Source organism: Cornus florida, unplaced genomic scaffold (assembly GCF_030987335.1).
Source record: "Cornus florida cultivar Cherokee Brave unplaced genomic scaffold, ASM3098733v1 CherokeeBrave_3.0.0_Hap2_Chr10, whole genome shotgun sequence".
In the NCBI taxonomy this organism is placed as follows: Eukaryota; Viridiplantae; Streptophyta; class Magnoliopsida; order Cornales; family Cornaceae; genus Cornus; species Cornus florida.
The window spans coordinates 90704248-90722631 of NW_026775580.1; the positions used below are offsets into that span (position 1 = coordinate 90704248).

The 18384-nt window shown below is 37.4% G+C and overlaps 1 protein-coding gene across 3 annotated transcripts; it reads right to left on the reverse strand.

The window, feature by feature from the left end:
• Positions 1–2942: 2942 nt before the first annotated feature.
• On the reverse strand, positions 2943–15722 carry LOC132280125 (uncharacterized). 3 transcript variants are annotated; one of them, XR_009471462.1, is made up of 7 exons: positions 15545–15722; positions 13854–14853; positions 13124–13247; positions 7558–7646; positions 7346–7414; positions 5917–7256; positions 2943–3239 (listed from the first exon to the last, which is right to left on the reverse strand). XR_009471462.1 is itself a non-coding variant. In XM_059782248.1 (3 exons), the coding sequence occupies exons 1-3, from the start codon at positions 6591–6593 to the stop codon at positions 3102–3104; spliced, it is 720 nt and encodes a 239-aa protein (XP_059638231.1). In that variant the 5' UTR covers positions 6594–6923; the 3' UTR covers positions 2943–3101. The 3 variants fall into 3 exon arrangements, 1 of the variants encoding a protein (XP_059638231.1); XR_009471463.1 differs by lacking the exon at positions 7346–7414 and having other exon boundaries at positions 5917–6184; positions 6280–6346; positions 15545–15709; XM_059782248.1 differs by lacking the exons at positions 7346–7414; positions 7558–7646; positions 13124–13247; positions 13854–14853; positions 15545–15722 and having other exon boundaries at positions 5917–6184; positions 6280–6923.
• Positions 15723–18384: the final 2662 nt, after the last annotated feature.

An 18384-nucleotide genomic window follows, 5' to 3' on the forward strand; every position in this document is an offset into this window, starting at 1 on the left:
AGGAAAGTGAGTGAGGGTAGGGAAAAATCAAACTCGGAATTTATATCATTTTTTTATTTAGTATGTAATTTAAAATGGAAATGATCATTCCGTTGGAATGGCAATCCATTCCTAGGAATGAAAATCCATTCCGCCACCTCCTCTACCTTCCACCACCACCATCACCTCCTTCCAACACCGCCACCTCTACTATCTTCCATCACCACCACTGTCACCTCAATTGCTTCCACCACCGTCACCTACACTATAATCTCCTTCCACCACCACCACCACATTACTGCCACCGCTTTCCGCCAACACCACTGCCGCTTTCCACTACCACCACCGACTCCACTTTCCACCATTGCTACCACCACCACCTACACCACTACCACTTTCCACCTCCACCACTGCTACTGCCACCATTTATTTTAAAAAAAATTATAAAAAAAATGTCATTTTGTTAATTTAATTTATTTATTAGTAAGAGAGATATTTTAAAAACTCAATTTGAAATTTATTCAATTCTAAATTTTAAATTGATCCAACTAAACACTAAAAATGATTATTATTATTCTATTTCTACACATTTCATAGTTATAACTAAATAATAGAATAAGAATGGTCATTCTCATTTTATTTCCATTATCAGTTTATTCCCACTTACATCCTATTTTATTCGTACAGACCAAATGTATCATTAGTACAGAGACCAATTTATGAAAAAAAAAAACTTCCAAGTCCTGCTTTCAATGCTTCCCTCCATCCACGTTTTAAAGCCTCTCGTATCAGATTTGTTATCCAATGGTTGAAGACTTAAATGGGTGGTTGGGTAAAAGTTCGTACCTATTCGTAGGGATGACTTATCCTCAGCCTTTGCACACTTTTATGAGGTCATCATAATTTCTTTCACTAGTGTGTCAAGTTTGCCACAGCCAAGTGTGGGTCTCATAAAATGACGTTAAACTTAATTAACAGTGATTGTAAGGGTCTCTATTTTTGTCTTGTATTTTTTCTTACAATCTCCCCTAATTGGATTGGATCGATGTTAGATCAATGTCCTGGTATAGGAGTTGGATCCAGAGTCTGGGTCCATCAATAGACAAAGTGGCCTTGATATGATCGAGGCTCTGGGTCCAAGTATAAAAATCGAATCGAGGCTAGAGGTCCTCCGATTGATTGAGTGATTTTGGAATGATCGAGGTTCTTGGTCGATCAACGTCAAAGTGTGAGAGTTGGATTGAGGCACTAGATCCTTTGATTGACTAAGTGGCCTTGGGACGATCGAGGTTCTAACGTGGGAGTCGGATCAATGCTAAAGGTCCTTCAATCGACTATGCGACCTTAGTACCATCTAGGCTCTGGGTCGCTCGATGTCCAGGTGTGGGGTTGGATTCGGGATTTAGATCCTTCGACCGACTTAGTGGTCTTGGTACGACCGAGGCTTTGGGTCGCTCAATGTCTAGGTGTGGAGTCGGACCGACGTTCTAGGTCCTTCCATCCAATGGATGTCCTTTGATGTGATCAAGGTACTTGGTCTTCAGATCGACTAGGTGATTATTTTTAAGGTAAAGTGAGAAAACCATTCTTAATATTTAAAATTTGGGCAAATAAAACCCCTAACATTTATTTTGGATATATATAAGTTCGTTCAGTTTTAAAAAATGGACAAGGGAGGGATTAATTCATATAATATGTCAGGCAATTATATTGAAGTAGTTATGTGCGTTGCACATGCCTATATTAAGTAAAAAATTACCTAAACTGCCATTTTCATCTTCCCAAAATGCCCTTATACCATTTTGCAAATAAATACCAATACCCTCTCTTTTGGTTCCCTATTTTGGTCATTTTACATCTATTTTATTTTTCATCTCTTTTTTCTTTTCTAAAGGGCACTTTAACCTTTTAATAGCTCCACTAAAAACAAGCCCTTATTGGAGCGAAAGAGAAACCACGAAAACTCCCCGAATCTGATTTGGCAAAGCCACCCTAAAATTAAAAAAAAAAAAAAGCCAACATTTCTCTCACTAACTGGAACTAAAATCAATGCATAACCGAGTATAGATAATACAATACATGTATTTATTAAAATCAATAGCTAAGATTTGATATATTTAAACTGTATAAAATTTAGATTTTTTATGAATTTTTACTTATAAATTTAGATTCACGGAACATGGGAACAAATAATTTCCCTGGTGTGTGAAATATATATATATATATATTTTTTGGTTCTCTCTCCAATTTTGGAGAATTTTTAATTTGTTGTTTGTGGGGGAAAACAAGAAGTACCATATATATATATATTTTCTTCCTCTTTCTTTTTTAACTCTAATGTTACTTAAGCAAATCAGATTCCCTAAGTTTTTACCCTCTTTCACTTAAAGTATACAAATTGCATTCCATACGAGTGTTTATCAATCGCTATGGCACCCTTATTTTTATATGGCGATTTGTTAATTGGAGCTTTGCTAAAATCTGGGCTCTGTCGTGACTTTGACTGCAGAGGTGACGTTCAAACTGCCTTGACTTAGGGTGACGTGGCGTAACCCGATGCCCACGGCATTTCTAGAGAAATTTAATCATTTGGCTAAATAAATAACAACTTCAACGCGAAAGATGTAGCAAACTAACGCGCGAACCAAAATTTTATTTTAACAGATCCGTCTTGCAATTAATAATGAACACCTTGGGTGATTTTGCAGATTTCATGCAATAAGATTACGGCAGGTTGATATTTGGAAGAAAGCATTATAAATTTTATGCTCAAAAGAACATACAATCAGCAAGAAGTGTTTAATTTGGCCAGATTTTCTGTTCGTCGGGTGTCACGAGGAAATGCTAAGGTTTATTATTTAATCAAAGTGACATTCACATATTGACATCCAAACAGTGCTGGTTTTAGTCTATTATAATTATAATGTCCTCAATATTTCGCGAATAAAGAGACACCCGACATATAATAAAACACTACACTACACATGTTCATACATATAATATCCACAATCTCGCAATTAAAGAGATATATTCAACTATATAATAAACCGACACCCGCATTATATAAACCACCGAGATATTCCCATGACATTCATACATGTGACATCCAAACAGAGATATATTCACCTATATAATAAACCACCGAGATATACCATGTTCAAAAGTATGATAACCACATATATTAATAAACCACCTAAAGTATCAATAGTATCAGATGACATTCCATGGAACAGAATTTTCACAACCACCAAAAGTCCTTCCTGCAGCAAACAAGAGGACAAGAATTAAAATAAAACTTGACAAAATTATGATAAGCCTTCAACTACGGTTAAAATTACGATCAGTTCTGCAAAGGAAAAAGTTTAGAACCCAATTGAAAAAGAAAACCAGAAATTGAGAACATAGAAGGTGCTGGGAAGGCAATATGAACTGCCAACAAATGCACCAACAGCCTTCAACCCAAGATCTGCCAAACAAGATTTTAAAATATAAAACTGGTTCACCCCTTATAGATTATAGCTGGCATTATAGTACAATAAGTCACTAGAAGACAACAAAAGTTTATGGATATACTGCAAGGTATTGGGGCTTTTATGAAATGTTTGGACTACCTTTAAATCGACCTATTAGTTGATGCCTCACTGTAGTTGTAAGGTTTAGAGGTAGTCAATGGATTCTGCACATGGAACCGTTCCTTTGAAATGTAAAATCGCTTTAGTAAAACTTGACACACTCCCACATGGGTTATCAAACGTAGAAGCCTTACCGAGCAAACCAGAGGATGTGGGAAGCCCTGCAGTTGCACACTATTGACTTCAAAACCGGTGGCATTGCAGATTCCTTAGCCAGGTTTGGGAAGTCTCCACAAGGAACACTATTTCACTAAACTAAATGAATTATTTGCCCTGTAAATGAGTCCTCCCCATCAGGTTTGTTCCATATTTGTACAAAGAGCCCACGTTCTGCTTTCTTTCGAGGCTTTCGTGGCTACAGAGTCTTTATTATTGGCTTAAACGAAGTACTAGAAAGAAAGTTGAGATAGACGTGACTTCGTTCGTCAGGATGGGGAAACGAGAAAGCCAATTGAAAGACTTTCCTCTATCTATAGACAAAGATGTTGATAGAGATGTTTCGGTTGGTGTTGATGGCAGCAATGATGATGGAAATCAGAAAATGAGAACATTTACACCGCAAAGCTGATGATATGCCACAAGCTGCTTCAAAGGCAAAGTGAAAAAGAGAGCAAAGGCGGTTCAATGAGCTAATTAATGGAAAGCGATTCACTCACTTTATTTAACAAAAAGTATTAGAAAAAAATCTCCATTATTTTGAGTTTTCTTTCTATGACTTGGCCTAATTTGAGATGGATGTTACTGAAATAGATGGATGTCAGTTAAAGGTCAATCCAAAAGGTGCAAGTCTATGAAGCTATTGTTTCATAGAGCGATTGTTCATTAATTAATGAAATGCAATAGGAAGGAGCGAAGGGCAGGCTCGAGATGTGAATTTAAGAATGAAACTCGACAGATCCTACAGGTCTGGATACTATTTCTGGGCAAGTTTATGAAGCAATTGAAGATCTCAGCCGAAATACACTGTGCTGTGGGGAGGCAGATGGAGCAGCGTATGCTGAAACCGAAGAATATGAATTTGAAAGTGACTGACATCATCCTTTACCCACGGTGTTGTAGGGGGGGCATTCGATAGATAGCCTGTCTGTGCTCAAAGGTTTTGCCGTTTTGACGATGCAAGGGAAGGGGCAGGCTTCAACCAATATGGTCAAAACCTAGTACGACCAACTTGAGAAAATGCGCCACGAAAGAAGATTGCTGCGTAAAGGACGGCAAAGCCATAAGAGTCGAACCAAATTTTCTGATTCTTCTACTACACCCTTTCGAAGAGCAGAACACGAGGAAGTCCCATCCGTGGATGTCTACAATCAAAGCAATGCCCTCGAAGCTCACTCAAATCTATCTAATTTGTTAGAGATCAATTTGACAAGTTCAAATGCAGGGTGCTTAAGCTTGACTAACTGCAGCTTTGCAGGGAAGCCAGAGAGATGGCTAAATAAAGTTTATACGATGTCCCCCATTTGATTGAGAAAATAATATATCTATGTCTATATCATTTATGTAGTTTAATAGCTGGTGAAGAACATAATTTCTTTTCCAATCAATTTAGATAAAAAGGAAAAGAGAAGTATATATTAACTAATAGAATCACCTAATTCTAAATTATCTTGGTATGTGTAGTAGCAGCATAACAACAGAATCCCCAAAGAGTAACAACTCTTGCCCAGAGGAATAAAGGTTATCAAGCTCTTTATTGAGTTTATCTCAATCATTCGAGTTCCTAGTAATTTATTTAGTAGAATTTATTTTACTTTATTTTTATATCAAAGATGCTTTTGGTGAGATTCGTGCTAATACTTTTTGTAGTCAAATGTAAGTAAAAAATAGTACCTAAGCCATAGCCCACGGTCAGGTGAAAGGAATAATTAGTACTTTAATGACTTGGCACTTAGGATTGACAAAGGTGACAGATAAGCAAGAAACCAGTAACTACGCTCTTAAGTTCTTAGGATACTCTTATATATGCTCTTTCTACAGGAGTTTTCAATAAAAAATGACAAGTTGGCCACAAGTTCTTAAGAAAACATAGCATGCTTTCTCATTATATATCCTAATAACTTTGGGTCTTGAATCCTTAAGGTTACAAAATGAGGGTACCGCTTTTTTTTAAGTGGAGAACAGTTCTCAGTATGTTCTCCAAAAACTCCAAAAACAACATTGAGTTGTTCTCTAAAAATAGCAGCAACTCCTCAACTCTAGTTTTAAAAAAATTGTTCTCCCAAAAAAAACCAAGCAGAAAACACCCAGAACAGAAAACTGTTTTGGGAGATACAAGACAAGAAAGGCCTAAAATTCACAGAGTTACCTTGTGGGAATCTGGAAGGTCAAGAAACAACCACTCCACCTGCGGTGACCACTTTCTTCCGCCAACCTCTTCTATAGCAAGAACTTTCCGATAAAACCTGAAATTTTTCACAGTGTGATCTTTCAGGACAAGAGTCTCTACATAATCTTTGGGACACCGGAGCTCCCTTAAAGCCGCGTTAGCGCAAAAATCGGCAGCGGTTTTCCTCTCTCGGAATACAAATGATATTCGGAAACACGTGATTTTAGACGCCTCAGCATGCAAATTTCTGATCAAATAAAAAATCAGTATATTAAAAACAAATTATAAAAATAAATAAATAAATAAAATGGACTAAAGAATGATGGAACAAAATGTACTCACGCATAGATATTAGGAAATTTCAGTTGTGCTTCGTAGAATTTATCGCTGGCCGGGTTCAACTTCATCCCTTTAACCATGTCCGAGGAATCAGAATAGACAATGAAGTCACTATAATTTGAATCGTTGGCAATTTTAATGGCTTCCTTTAGTGCGCTTAGTTCAGCTTCTTCGGGATCACTCAAACGACCCACGCGCTTGCTAACATAACTAATATATTTTCCAAATACATTCACAAATACTACACCTATACCCGCTTCGCCGGTGATGGGGTATTTGCATTTTCTCAAAAGGCTTTTTGCATCTTTAATTTTCATGCCCTTTTTTATATTGTTTTTGTACTAATATAATATTGTTACAGCTGGTCAATATTTTTGGGTTGACGGGCAGCCAAGCATTCCTTTTGCGCTCAGGCAGACTGATCTCCGCTTCTGATTTTGTTTCCAAGCTTGAGGCATCTCCTGGTGGAATATACCTTTCCAAAGACGAATATTGCCAATGGTTGGCTGCTGCTCCAAAAAAGGATTTTATGGTAGAGCTTTTAATGGAAGGCTGGTTATGCGTTGTTGGAACAAATGTGAAATTATTAGATTCTATAAAGACTGTTGTTGGAGAAAGACCTAGTTCTATTTGTGCATACGTTGATGGGTCTTAATGGCTTCCTTTAGTGCGCTTAAAGGAAGCCATTAAGACCCATCAACGTATGCACAAATAGAACTAGGTCTTTCTCCAACAACAGTCTTTATAGAATCTAATAATTTCACATTTGTTCCAACAACGCATAACCAGCCTTCCATTAAAAGCTCTACCATAAAATCCTTTTTTGGAGCAGCAGCCAACCATTGGCAATATTCGTCTTTGGAAAGGTATATTCCACCAGGAGATGCCTCAAGCTTGGAAACAAAATCAGAAGCGGAGATCAGTCTGCCTGAGCGCAAAAGGAATGCTTGGCTGCCCGTCAACCCAAAAATATTGACCAGCTGTAACAATATTATATTAGTACAAAAACAATATAAAAAAGGGCATGAAAATTAAAGATGCAAAAAGCCTTTTGAGAAAATGCAAATACCTGAGGAGTTTGACTAGAATAAGTTTTCAAAATCCCAAGACCAGTGCTCATAGGATAACCGCCAGATGTCTACATATTTAAAATTAGATTGATTTCAAAACGGATAATATCGCAACTATTCTACATTAAGAAGTACATACTGTAGTTAAATCACAAGAAACGCTGAAAATGAAACCAAAATAGAAAATGCAAAAAAACTTCTGCAAATTTACCTTGGATTTCGATTCCTTTTTCTCAAATTCAGATCTGGCTATGGAACAAACACAAATTTCACATAGATGCCCAAGGGGGGGTTGAGGTCCTGTGAAGGTTGCCAAATTACGTTAAAAGACTGGATAATTACAAAAATTAGAGTTACAACTGACCTTACGAATAACCTTCCTTCATCAGAAGCTCAAATAATAAAGGACACAATATAATCTATTAAAACAAAGAATTCGTAGACGTTTTCCAGTAGGACACCTTTGGCTGGTTCGAAGCCCTCCAGAAAATTTTTTGGAAATTAATTTGCAAAAATCTCAGAACATTTCAACTCTCTCTCCGTGTGTACTGAAACACCTTGGGAACTGTGGCTGTCCAGAAATTTTTTTGCAAAAAACTCGGAACATTTCAACTCTCTCCCTCCCTCAATATTGAAACACCTTGTAAATGCCCTAGGAACCGTGGTTGTCCAGAAAAATTTTTGCAAAAAATCAGAACATTTCAACTCTCCCTCTCCCTCTGTACAGAAACGCCTTGTAAATGCCCTAGGAACTGTGGTTGTCCAGAAAAAAATTTCACAGTATCCAAGACCATAAATATAAAATTACAGGGGGCCTAAAAACCAAATTCACATAAAACCCAGGATTCAAGGTCAATTAATTAAATTAAAAGACTAGATAGTTAAAAGAACCAGAGTCACAAGTGATCTTGATCTTCCTTCAGCAGAAGCTCAAACAATAAAGAACACACTATAATTGATTAAAATACACAATTCATAGAACATACAAAAAAGCAGAAGAATTTACCAGTGTCTGCCCACAGAAAATATCTGATAACGTCATGTTTTCCAGTAGATCATTGGCTGGTTCAAAGCCCTCCAGAAATCAATTTACAAAAAGCTCACAAATGGGAAGGTCCAAACCCTAGAAATCTATAGGTGCAATATTCTCTCACAAATAGTTCCTGCAGTTTCTTTCACTTTCTCGCGCTTTCCCTCATTTTTCTTTCCAGTTTTCTCTTGAATCCTTCCCGTGTAACTGAATCTGACCGTTTATTGTTAACCATTCAGTCCCATCAATCTGGAGGAGATACCAAACTCAAATTCTTTAGTCTTAATTTATAGCGTTTTGGGATTAGTCGAGTTAGGGTCTTTTAGATAACAGGTTAGGAAGATTGGTGTTCAATCAGGGGTTTATTTTTTCAGGGAGATTTTTGCTAGGGTAGTGTTTGGATTGATTTAAGGTTTTCTGTGATTGTGAATTTTGGTTTTTTATATTTTTGGGAGATATTTGGATTATATAGGGAAGTGTTGGTGAGGCAGCGGAGGGGGAATCGGAGCTGCCCAATGCAATTTGTTTGGTTTTCAGAGGACTTTTCGGTCATTTTTCAGATACCGAAAGAGTTTTGAGTTCAATGTCCTGGGCAGGACCAGAAGAGATCTATCTAGCTACTTCTCTTGCAAGTTATCTTGACAGTAAGCTCTCTCTAATTAGCTTATCTTCTTCGTCTTACATTTATATTTCTGACATTCAGTGAGCTCTATCTGAAAGTTACTATAAGAAGTTCTGGTTTTCCTTTGCTTTAAATATACAGTTTCAATCCTGTTCTGGTTTAAAAGTTAAATATGAAGTTCGGGTTTTCCTTTGTTAGTATGTCAAAAGTTATTATTTCTTAGACAACCTTTTTTTTTTTTTTTTTTGATAAGTAAAAATACAAGTAAAAGTTATTGTTTGTTATACAATCTTATTAACTGAAACAGATTCTTCAATTTAGCCATCATGGGAAGGTCCAAACCCAAGAAATCTGTAAGTGCAAAATTCTCTCGCAAATAGTTCCTGCAGTTTATCTCACTTTCTCGCGCTTTCCCTCATTTTTCTTTCCAATTTTCTCTTGAATCATTCCTGTGTGACTGAATCTGACCGTTTATCGTAAACCATTCAGTCCCATCAATCTGGAGGAGCTACCAAACTCAAAATTCTTTAGTCTTAATTTAGAGGGTTTTGGGATTAGTCAAGTTAGGGTTTTTTAGATAACAGGTTTGGAAGAGTGGTGTTCAATCAGGGGTTTATTTTTTCAGGGAGGTTTTTGCTAGTGTAGTGTTTGGATTGATTTGAGGTTTTCTGTGATTGTGAATTTAGGTTTTTTATATTTTTGGGAGATATTTGGATTATATAGGGAAGTGTTGGTGAGGCAGCGGAGGGGGAATCGGAGCTGCCAAAGCAATTTGTTCGGTTTTCGGAGGATTTTTCAGTGATTTATCAGATACCAAAAGAGTTTGAGTTCAATGTCTTGGGCAGGACCAGAAGATATCTGTCTACTTCTCTTGCAAGTTATCTTGACAGTAAGCTCTCTCTAATTAGCTTATCTTCTTCGTCTAACGATTATATTTCTGATATTAAGTGAGCTCTTTCTGAAAGTTACTATAAGAAGTTATGGTTTTCTTTTGTTTTAAATATACAGTTTCAATCCTGTTCTGGTTTAAAAGTTAAATATGAAGTTCTGGTTTTCCTTTGTTAGTATGTCAAAAGTTATTGTTTGTTATACAATCTGAAACACATCAGATTCTTCAATTTAGCCATTATCACCCAATCTGCTTCGAAAGGCAATTTTTTTTTTTCTCTCTTTTTTAGAGAAGAGGAGGGGGTAGAACCTTTCACTTTTGTATGGAGAAGAGATACAGCAAGGCTACAATCCTTGATTGCTTCTAAAGGCTATAATTAGGCTCATATTTGTGTTATGGGTGCAATTGTATGATAGTTTTTGTCTACTACTGATATACCCTAATTTCCTTTCTAGTTAAACTTTTGTTCAGGTTGCTTTTGGAAATTTCTCAGAGCTGTTTACCTAAATGGGTAGACTACATATTAGATTTTGTAGTGAATTAGAGTATGAGGTTACATTTTCTAAGGGACTAAAATATAGTTTAATCATTTTTGTTTCTGTATATGAAGTGAATCAGGGCATTTTTCTGTTACCTTTATATAGATTGACAATTTGGAGATCATTAGCATGGTTAATATGTTGGAAGTCAACAATTCCTAGGTATACCAAATAACTTCAAGAAGAAGAAAAAAAAAAATCTTTCTGGATACTGGAATTGGATCGCAGCATTGAAATTTTGCTTATTCCGTAAATTCTAATTGGGAAAAGTACGGAAAAAGTCCTACTTTTCTACATCAAAGACAACGGAGTCGAATGAATTTCCGTTAAGACAATAAAGCCTTAGTGTCTTGCTTTTAGAAGCTATTTCCAAAGAAGTTCTATACTTAATTGTGTTCCTTTCTTGCCTTTCTCCAATTTTATTCACAAAAACTATCATTTATATTATTCAAAGCATATTTTATGCAAAAGATATTCTTAACACTGATTTATATTGTTTTAGATTTAAAATTTAAAGTAACTGGTAATGGTTAAAATTAATTTTTCTAGAAATTCAAGGTTTCAGCAAATAATAATAATAATGTGTAAAAGATAAAATGTGATTGTAAGAAAAATGAATAACAAAGGTTTTTTTTCTATAAAAATGAAATTATAAAGCAGAAGCCTAGACTATATTTTATGCATTCACATGTCTTCGTTATGTCCATGTCTAGCTTTTTAAGGACTTTAAACTCTGAACATTCCACTGCCATATGGATTTTTAATCAAAATTCTGCATGCCTTAAAGCATGTTGGTGCTTATGTGATTATTTCATGCATGCTGCAAATCATACATGCCATCTGAAGAGATTTACTGTCAAATGCACTTTTAAGTTTCAGATAGTTCAGGTGGAATGTATTTTAGTGGTGCTACAATTTTATCTCCGGTCTCTATTTTGGGCTCATGCTTATTTATATATTTCAAACCCTTTTTCCACAGAGAAGCTTCTTGTATTGCTTCGAGATGGTCAAAGACTGTTGGAGATACATCGTTCTTTTGATCAATTTGGTACCCTTTTTCTCTTTCGTTGTTTACTTAAGTTTGATCTGCTAATTTTCAATACTCTGTCAGCTCACTGAAATTCTAATTCTCATATGCAGCCAATGCTGCTCTTGAAGGTGCCATTTTAATTGGTGAATTGGTATGCAGTCTTACTTCTTATCTTCTATTTCAGCTAAGATTTGCTATAATACCTGCTTCCTTGTTAAAATTTGCATCTGATTGTTTAGGACTTGGAGAAGGAGGAACTTCCCTCGCATATGACATGTATTTCAGCAGAAGAGATAAAAAGGGTAAGTGGTACTGTTGTGATGCTTCTGTAAATGTACATAGTGGTTAAGATAGTACAGGATACACTAACATGATCTTTCATTGAGGGGCCTACGTTGCTATCCATGGTTACATAATTTCCATGAATACATAATCTCTTGACTAATAGTTAGATTATTCTCAATGACATTTTTATATCCTTGGGTCCTGTACGTCTTTAGTATCTGAGTGTTGAGTTGTGGCAAAATATACTTCTGTTGTGATGTGAGAGAGAGAGAGAGTCATATTTGATATTTTAGTTTTTCTATCAGAAATTTTGTACTGCCACACTCCGAAGGGGAAAAGAATACAATGATGAACTAACAAAACACAGGTCTGGTAGGGTTCTTTGCCAAATGAATCTAACTGGTAGAATTCAATATTGTTCGACTCTTCTTTGGGTGTTTTAGTGGCTTATGATTCAGCTTTTAATTTTTTTTAGTTAAGATGGGGCTTAGAGGCCTTCAATTTTTTCAGTTCGCGTTGATGTTAATGAAATTCATAAAATTATGCGACTGTATAGAACACTCTTTTTTTGCAGGAGATCTTTGGCTGGTTCGAAGCCCTCCAGAATCTTTTTTGCTAAAAACTCTGAACATTTCAACTCTCTCCCTCCCTCTGTACTGAAACTGTGGTTGTGGCAAACCCATATATATAAATTTACTGGGGCCTAAAAAACCAATTTTACTTAAAACCCAGGGTTGCAGGTCAAATTAAGTTAAAAATACTGAATCGTTAAAAGAACCAGAGTCACAAGTGATCTTCCTTTAGCAGAAGATCAAACAGTAAAGTACACAAAATAATTGATTCAAAAAAACAATTCATAGAATATACAAAAGCAGCAGAGGCCTAAAAAACCAATTTCACTTAAAACCCAGGATAGCAGATCAATAAATTAAGTTAACTGGATAGTTACAAGAACCAGAGTCACAGGTGATCTTCCTTTAGCAGAAGATCAAACAGTAAAGTACACAACATAATGGATTAAAATATAGAATTCATAGAAGATACAAAGAAGCGGAAGAATTTACCAGTGTTTCCCCAGGGAAAATATCTGATTACATCATGTAATTATAATTATGTATATATAATTACAGGGTTTCTAAAATTGGGAATTGAAACTGGGTTATTTAAACAACTGGACTATAAAAAAATGTACTAAGTGTTACTGGGCCTGCCCAAAAATTTTATTGGGCCTTCCCAAAAATTTTAACCCCAATTGGACTGCAGATATAAAAATTCAAATTCTCTATGATTATAAAGTATAGAGTAAATCATCCGAGGCCAATTATATGTTGGTGTAAAAAATATTAATAAATCATAATGACAAAGCAGTCTTTAATGTTTACCTGTTCGATATAATATTTGGTGTGTGCATTACAACCGTCACTGAATAGGTGATCAGTCCACAAAAATAAAGGTACAAGCACCGGCAATTTCCTCTCCAATACCAAACCCGGTTCTATGCGGAATCTGAGAGGAAGGAAAAGAAGGTGTTGAATACCACTGGAAATAGAAAGCTGAAAAACAAGATTTAAGTGTTTAAGATAAACCTTTTCTGATTTCAACCTAGAAGATATTGTATTAATCTTTTCATTTCTTTCGAACACGAGATCAAGATTTCGGGTCTGCCTTCCATAACTCAACCCACCATGATAATGAAGCATACAGAACGTAATCATCCCATCCCAAAAAGGAAGGAAAATTTAACATTTTTTTTTTTTTTTTAGGAAATCAAAGGAATTTTAAGAGCATAAGTGAAAAGAAAGAAAAATTTAGGATATAATTTTAAAAATTAAAAATTAAAAATTTTAGGGGGCATTAAATAGGAATTTTAGGCGAGCCAGGCCAAGGGCACACACTGGCTCCGCCCCTGAATACAGTAGTTTTTACCATATTAAGTTTATACTTTTAAATTTTAAAGACAAATTAGTCCTAAAATTTTTTTAAGGGAGATCAAGAAGTTGTATGTTTCAAAAATATTTACAAATAAGTCTATACTTTATAAATAATGATTTTTTCCAATATTACCCATTATTTATAAAAAATCTGTATGGAAAAAGCTCACCCGGACCTGACCTGATATGGGTTTTCACTTTGGATCTGTAAGTTTGGACCGGTAACACACTGAAACTCGCCTGAGCAGTTGGGAGTGATTGAAGCTCGCCGAAACAGCCTGGTCACCGTAACAGAGGTGCTACGAACTGAAGCTACGCCTGAAGTTCGCACCGGCAACTCACTGAAACTCGCCGGAGTGGATTGAGCCTCGCCGGAGTTAGAGAACTCTAGGTGCCGGACTTAAACTTGTCTCTGAAGTTTGGTCGACGTTGTTTGTTGTAGCTCGCGTCGGTCATCGCTGAAACACGCCGGAAAACATTACTGCAGTTGGGTCGAGAAGGTTGAGGCTTCGCTGGAGCTCACCGGAACTTCTCGTCTCGCCGGATTGACTCACCGAAACTGAAGTTTGCCTAAACAGGAGCACGCGCACTTCTGGATTTGTTAATGGGCTCGCCGGAACTGTTCACGGCGATTGGTTTATCTCTGTACTGAACTGAATCGCCGGAGTTCATGGTGTTTAAACTTCTGGGTCTCGCCGGTCTTCACTTCTTCACCGTTCAGTTTGGTAACGCTGGTTCTGCTAGCTTCAGTTGGTTCGGCGCGGTGGTAGTGTTCGATTTGCTTCCTGGTCTGGTAGAGAGAGTAAGAGAGCTCGCCGGAGATCTCTGTACTGGTGTTTAAACTTCTGGGTCTCGCCGATCTGCACGTTGATGGAGTTATTCACCAGTTTGGTTGTTGTTTGCTCACAGAGCTTCACGCCGGTTCTGCTAGCTTCAGTTGGTTCGGCGCGTCGGTAGTGTTCGATTTGCTTCCTGGTCTGGTAGAGGGAGTAAGAGAGCTCGCCGGAGATCTCTGTACTGAACTGAAGCTCGCCGGAGTTCACGGTGTTTAAACTTCTGGGTCTCGCCGATCTGCACGTTGATGGAGTTATTCACCAGTTTGGTTGTTGTTTGTTCACAGAGCTTCGCTCCGGTTCTGCTACCCTCAGTTGGGTCCTGTTTTCTCAAAAGCTTCAGCTGATCTGGAAGAGAGAGTAAGAGAGGAGATGGATCATTAAATTCAACTAAATGATAATATGAAAAGGGTAAATTTACCTCGTGAGTCAGGTACACAGTTTCATAAATAATACTGTAGACAAAAAATAGTTACTACTTCCGTCCCACATTAATTAGGGACAATTAGAGGTATGTTTCACCGCCCAAAAAGTATCCATCTCTCTACATAAAAAGTATCCGTCTATCTATCGAATAATTACAACAACATACAGCTGTAACCCACCCAAAAAGTTTCCGTCTTTTCACATCAATGATGTGACCCTATTACATTATCAATTAATCGCTACCAATCGAAATTTTTTTGTTTAAAAAATTATTTTAATTTACCTTACCAAAAAATAAATCAAAGGAATTTTTCTTCTAAGCAATAGGTAAAAAAAAAAAAAAAAAACCCTAAAAATAATGGGCTCTTCAATTTTGGAAAAAAAAAACCTAATTTTCCTTCTAATAAGAAGAATAAAGGGTTTTTCAATTGCTAGTAAGGATCTAAGGTGAAAGCCGTCAAATCCATACACATGAAACTATAAGACCAATATCATACAAATCAAATATCAGAAATCAGATCTTGAAAAAGATCAATTTTAGGACAAGAAAGAGAATTAGAGAAATAATAAGAAATTGGATTTTCAAAAGCATGCATAAAATTGAGAAGAATACCTTCGTTCGGGGGGAGAGACATGAAAAGAAAGAAACAAGAGAGTGAAAGAGCGTAGATCGCCGATCTGCACGTTCAAACTGGTTGGGGGGAGAGAGAGAAAGAAAGTAGATCGGGCGAGAGAGATAGACAAATGTAAGAAAGTACGTCAACATAAAAAAAGTGTATTGTCAGATGCGTCTGGGTAAGGGTGCATAACGGGCCGGCCGGTCCGGACCAAACGTATTTTGAGAATTCTAAGCCCGGCTTTCGGCCTACAAGATTTGAACAGGCTATATTTTTTACATAAATTATTATAAAATAGTGCCAATAGGTTTTTGTTATTTCCCAACAAATTTATATTTTTCAAATAAAAATAAACAAGTTTTATATATTCATTTCTTCAAACGGTTTTTTTTTTTTTTTTTTTCTTTATGTTTTTTAACCAGTTTAATAAGGTATGGATCCAAGAAATTGAGTAAGAGTGGGCGACAGGAGACAATATAAAAACTTTATAGGTATACATCTCAAATACGAAAAATCACTAAATAAAATATTATAAACTAAAAAATAAAAAAGATTAGGGTAAAGTACACTGACACCCCCTGAGGTTTGGGATAAGGACAACCAGATGAAACTTAACCTATTTTGGGACAAAGACACCCCCTCAAGTTTGATATAATAACCAAAGACACCCCAATGGTAATGAGTTGACATTTCTGTCCTTTGACTTTTATATTGACCATGAAATGACAATTCTATCCTCAGATACCCGTTCCAATTTCTCTCTCTCTCCTCTGTTCTCTCTTCCGTCGCCCCAACACCAACGCACACACATACATATATACACAGACACATACACATATATATATGTATATACAAATACATATATATATATATACACACACATATATGTATGTATAGACAGGTGGCGATGGTGAATGGATGCGGGCCTTTATCCTTCGATTCCATCGGTGAGCTTACCCAACGCCGGAGTACGCAAGTCATGAGTTGGGCTTAATGGCAGCGGTGGCAATAGTTGTTCGACGAGGGCGACGGTGAGTGCTCTCGCTTGGTTGATTCTTTCTGTCAGGTCTTGATATATCCCACGGCAGCGCACAAAATTGGAGCCATCAGTCTGACGAAGCTTCAAACTACAAGACCTGATTCTGTCCAGCGAGCCCCAAATCCGGTGAAGCCTAGTTCAGATCGACGAACCCCAAGCACGAACAGTTCCCGCGACCCAGACGAAGAGAGTGAGGTTTCAACAGATTGAGAGGGATCGCAGAGCACTGGGTGGTTGCGCCGCCTTGCGTAATCGGAGGGTATGCTGAGAAGGGTACGTAGATCTGACTCTGCTTTCTGGATGATTGAGAGGAACTCTTTCCCTCTGTGGCTCATTTCCATCACGCTCATTCTGGTTCCACGCCAATTTTAGAGCTCAGATTTGGCCATCTTGGGCACGTTTTCAGGTAGAGTGGCTGGACTGGCGGCGAAATTGAAAACCCGATCTTGGGATTGGGAGGTGGAGGTTGGGTGATCTTGGACTTGGGTTGTTGAATAGGTGATCGATATGGGTTTGTTGAGGCACGAAGATAGGTTGAGGGGGAAGCCATTGAAGTGGGTGGTGGTGATTGTGTTGGGGCTTTTGAGAAGGTGAAGGTTAGGGTTTTTCAGGAAGAGAGGATGAGGTGAAGTTGTTGACGTTGCCATGGTGTTTTTGAAGTTGTTCACATTGCCATGGTGATAGACCAAAAGCTTGATCCTTCCCTTCCATTGGAGAGCTTGAAGGCACGGTGGTTTGGGGGTGGGTGTTGGTGGTTGTGGAGTTTTGGTGTGGTTGCTGCAGAATCCGGTTGTAGGATTGATGGGGTGTTGAGGGTAATTTGGTCATTTAATTATTTTAATATTTTATAATTAAAATTAATAAAATAGTAAAGGGTAATGCTGACTTTTCATATGTTTTAAGGCTCTGTTTGGCTTATAAATATTATGAGGGGGTGTCATTGTCCCAAAACAGAGCAAGTTTCATCTGGCTGTCCTTTTGACAAACCTCAGGGGGTGTTAGTGTACTTTACCCAAAAGATTAATTACAGTAAGAGGTTTGCCTTATTGATAGGTAGAAGAAATTTTACCCATTTTTTAATAATGACACCTACTGTCACTCTAAAACGTCGTGAAATGTTTAAATTATTCCTTATTATTTAATTAATTTTTAATATAAAATATCATACTTACTAAATTACTTAAATGCCCATAACAAACACCCTCCTCTTTTTTTCCCGGAAAATACCCTCCTCTTGCATAACAAACACCCTCCTCTTGCATCTTCCAACCCATTCTCCCTGCAAATTCCCCTTTCTGATCTTTCATGGCCTGTGATAAAATTATTTTTTCAGGTGGGAGGCCTAATAAGCCGCTGAGGGCGAGGAGCATGTGGGGGTGCAGAAGGGTAGTACGAGGAGGCGATCGGTGGTGGAGAGTGAGAATGTCGACTCCTGCGGCCTCCTCTAGATCGAGGTGGCTGGTAGGTTGACGAGCGCATATATATATTTTATGTATATACCTTCTCCAACTTTTCAAAATTGCTGACTGAAAGTGGCACCCTGCCGTGAATGGCTTCACCGGGCGCTGAGCAAAACGGGCCAACCGACCCAAACCCACCTGACTCTGAATCACTTTCCCAATCTTAAACCCCGAGAACAACCGTGAATGCCACCAGAAACTCACCGCCTCCTCCGTCATCCGCAGCAGCGATGACCACTTCCTCCGCACAAGAGCTAGATGGCGATGGCAGCAGTGGGTGGAGAAGATGAGGTGGAGAGGAGAGAGAGAGAGAGGAAGAAGAGAGAGGAGATAGATG

Coding starts and splice junctions, on each gene's coding strand:
- LOC132280125 (XM_059782248.1), bottom strand. CDS start 6,593: ATGAAAATTAAAGATGCAAAAAGCCTTTTGAGAAAATGCAAATACCCC. Junction 6,185..6,279: donor AAATTTCCTAATATCTATGC/GTGAGTACATTT, acceptor TTATTTGATCAG/AAATTTGCATGCTGAGGCGT. Junction 3,240..5,916: donor ACCTTCCAGATTCCCACAAG/GTAACTCTGTGA, acceptor TGTTTGCTGCAG/GAAGGACTTTTGGTGGTTGT.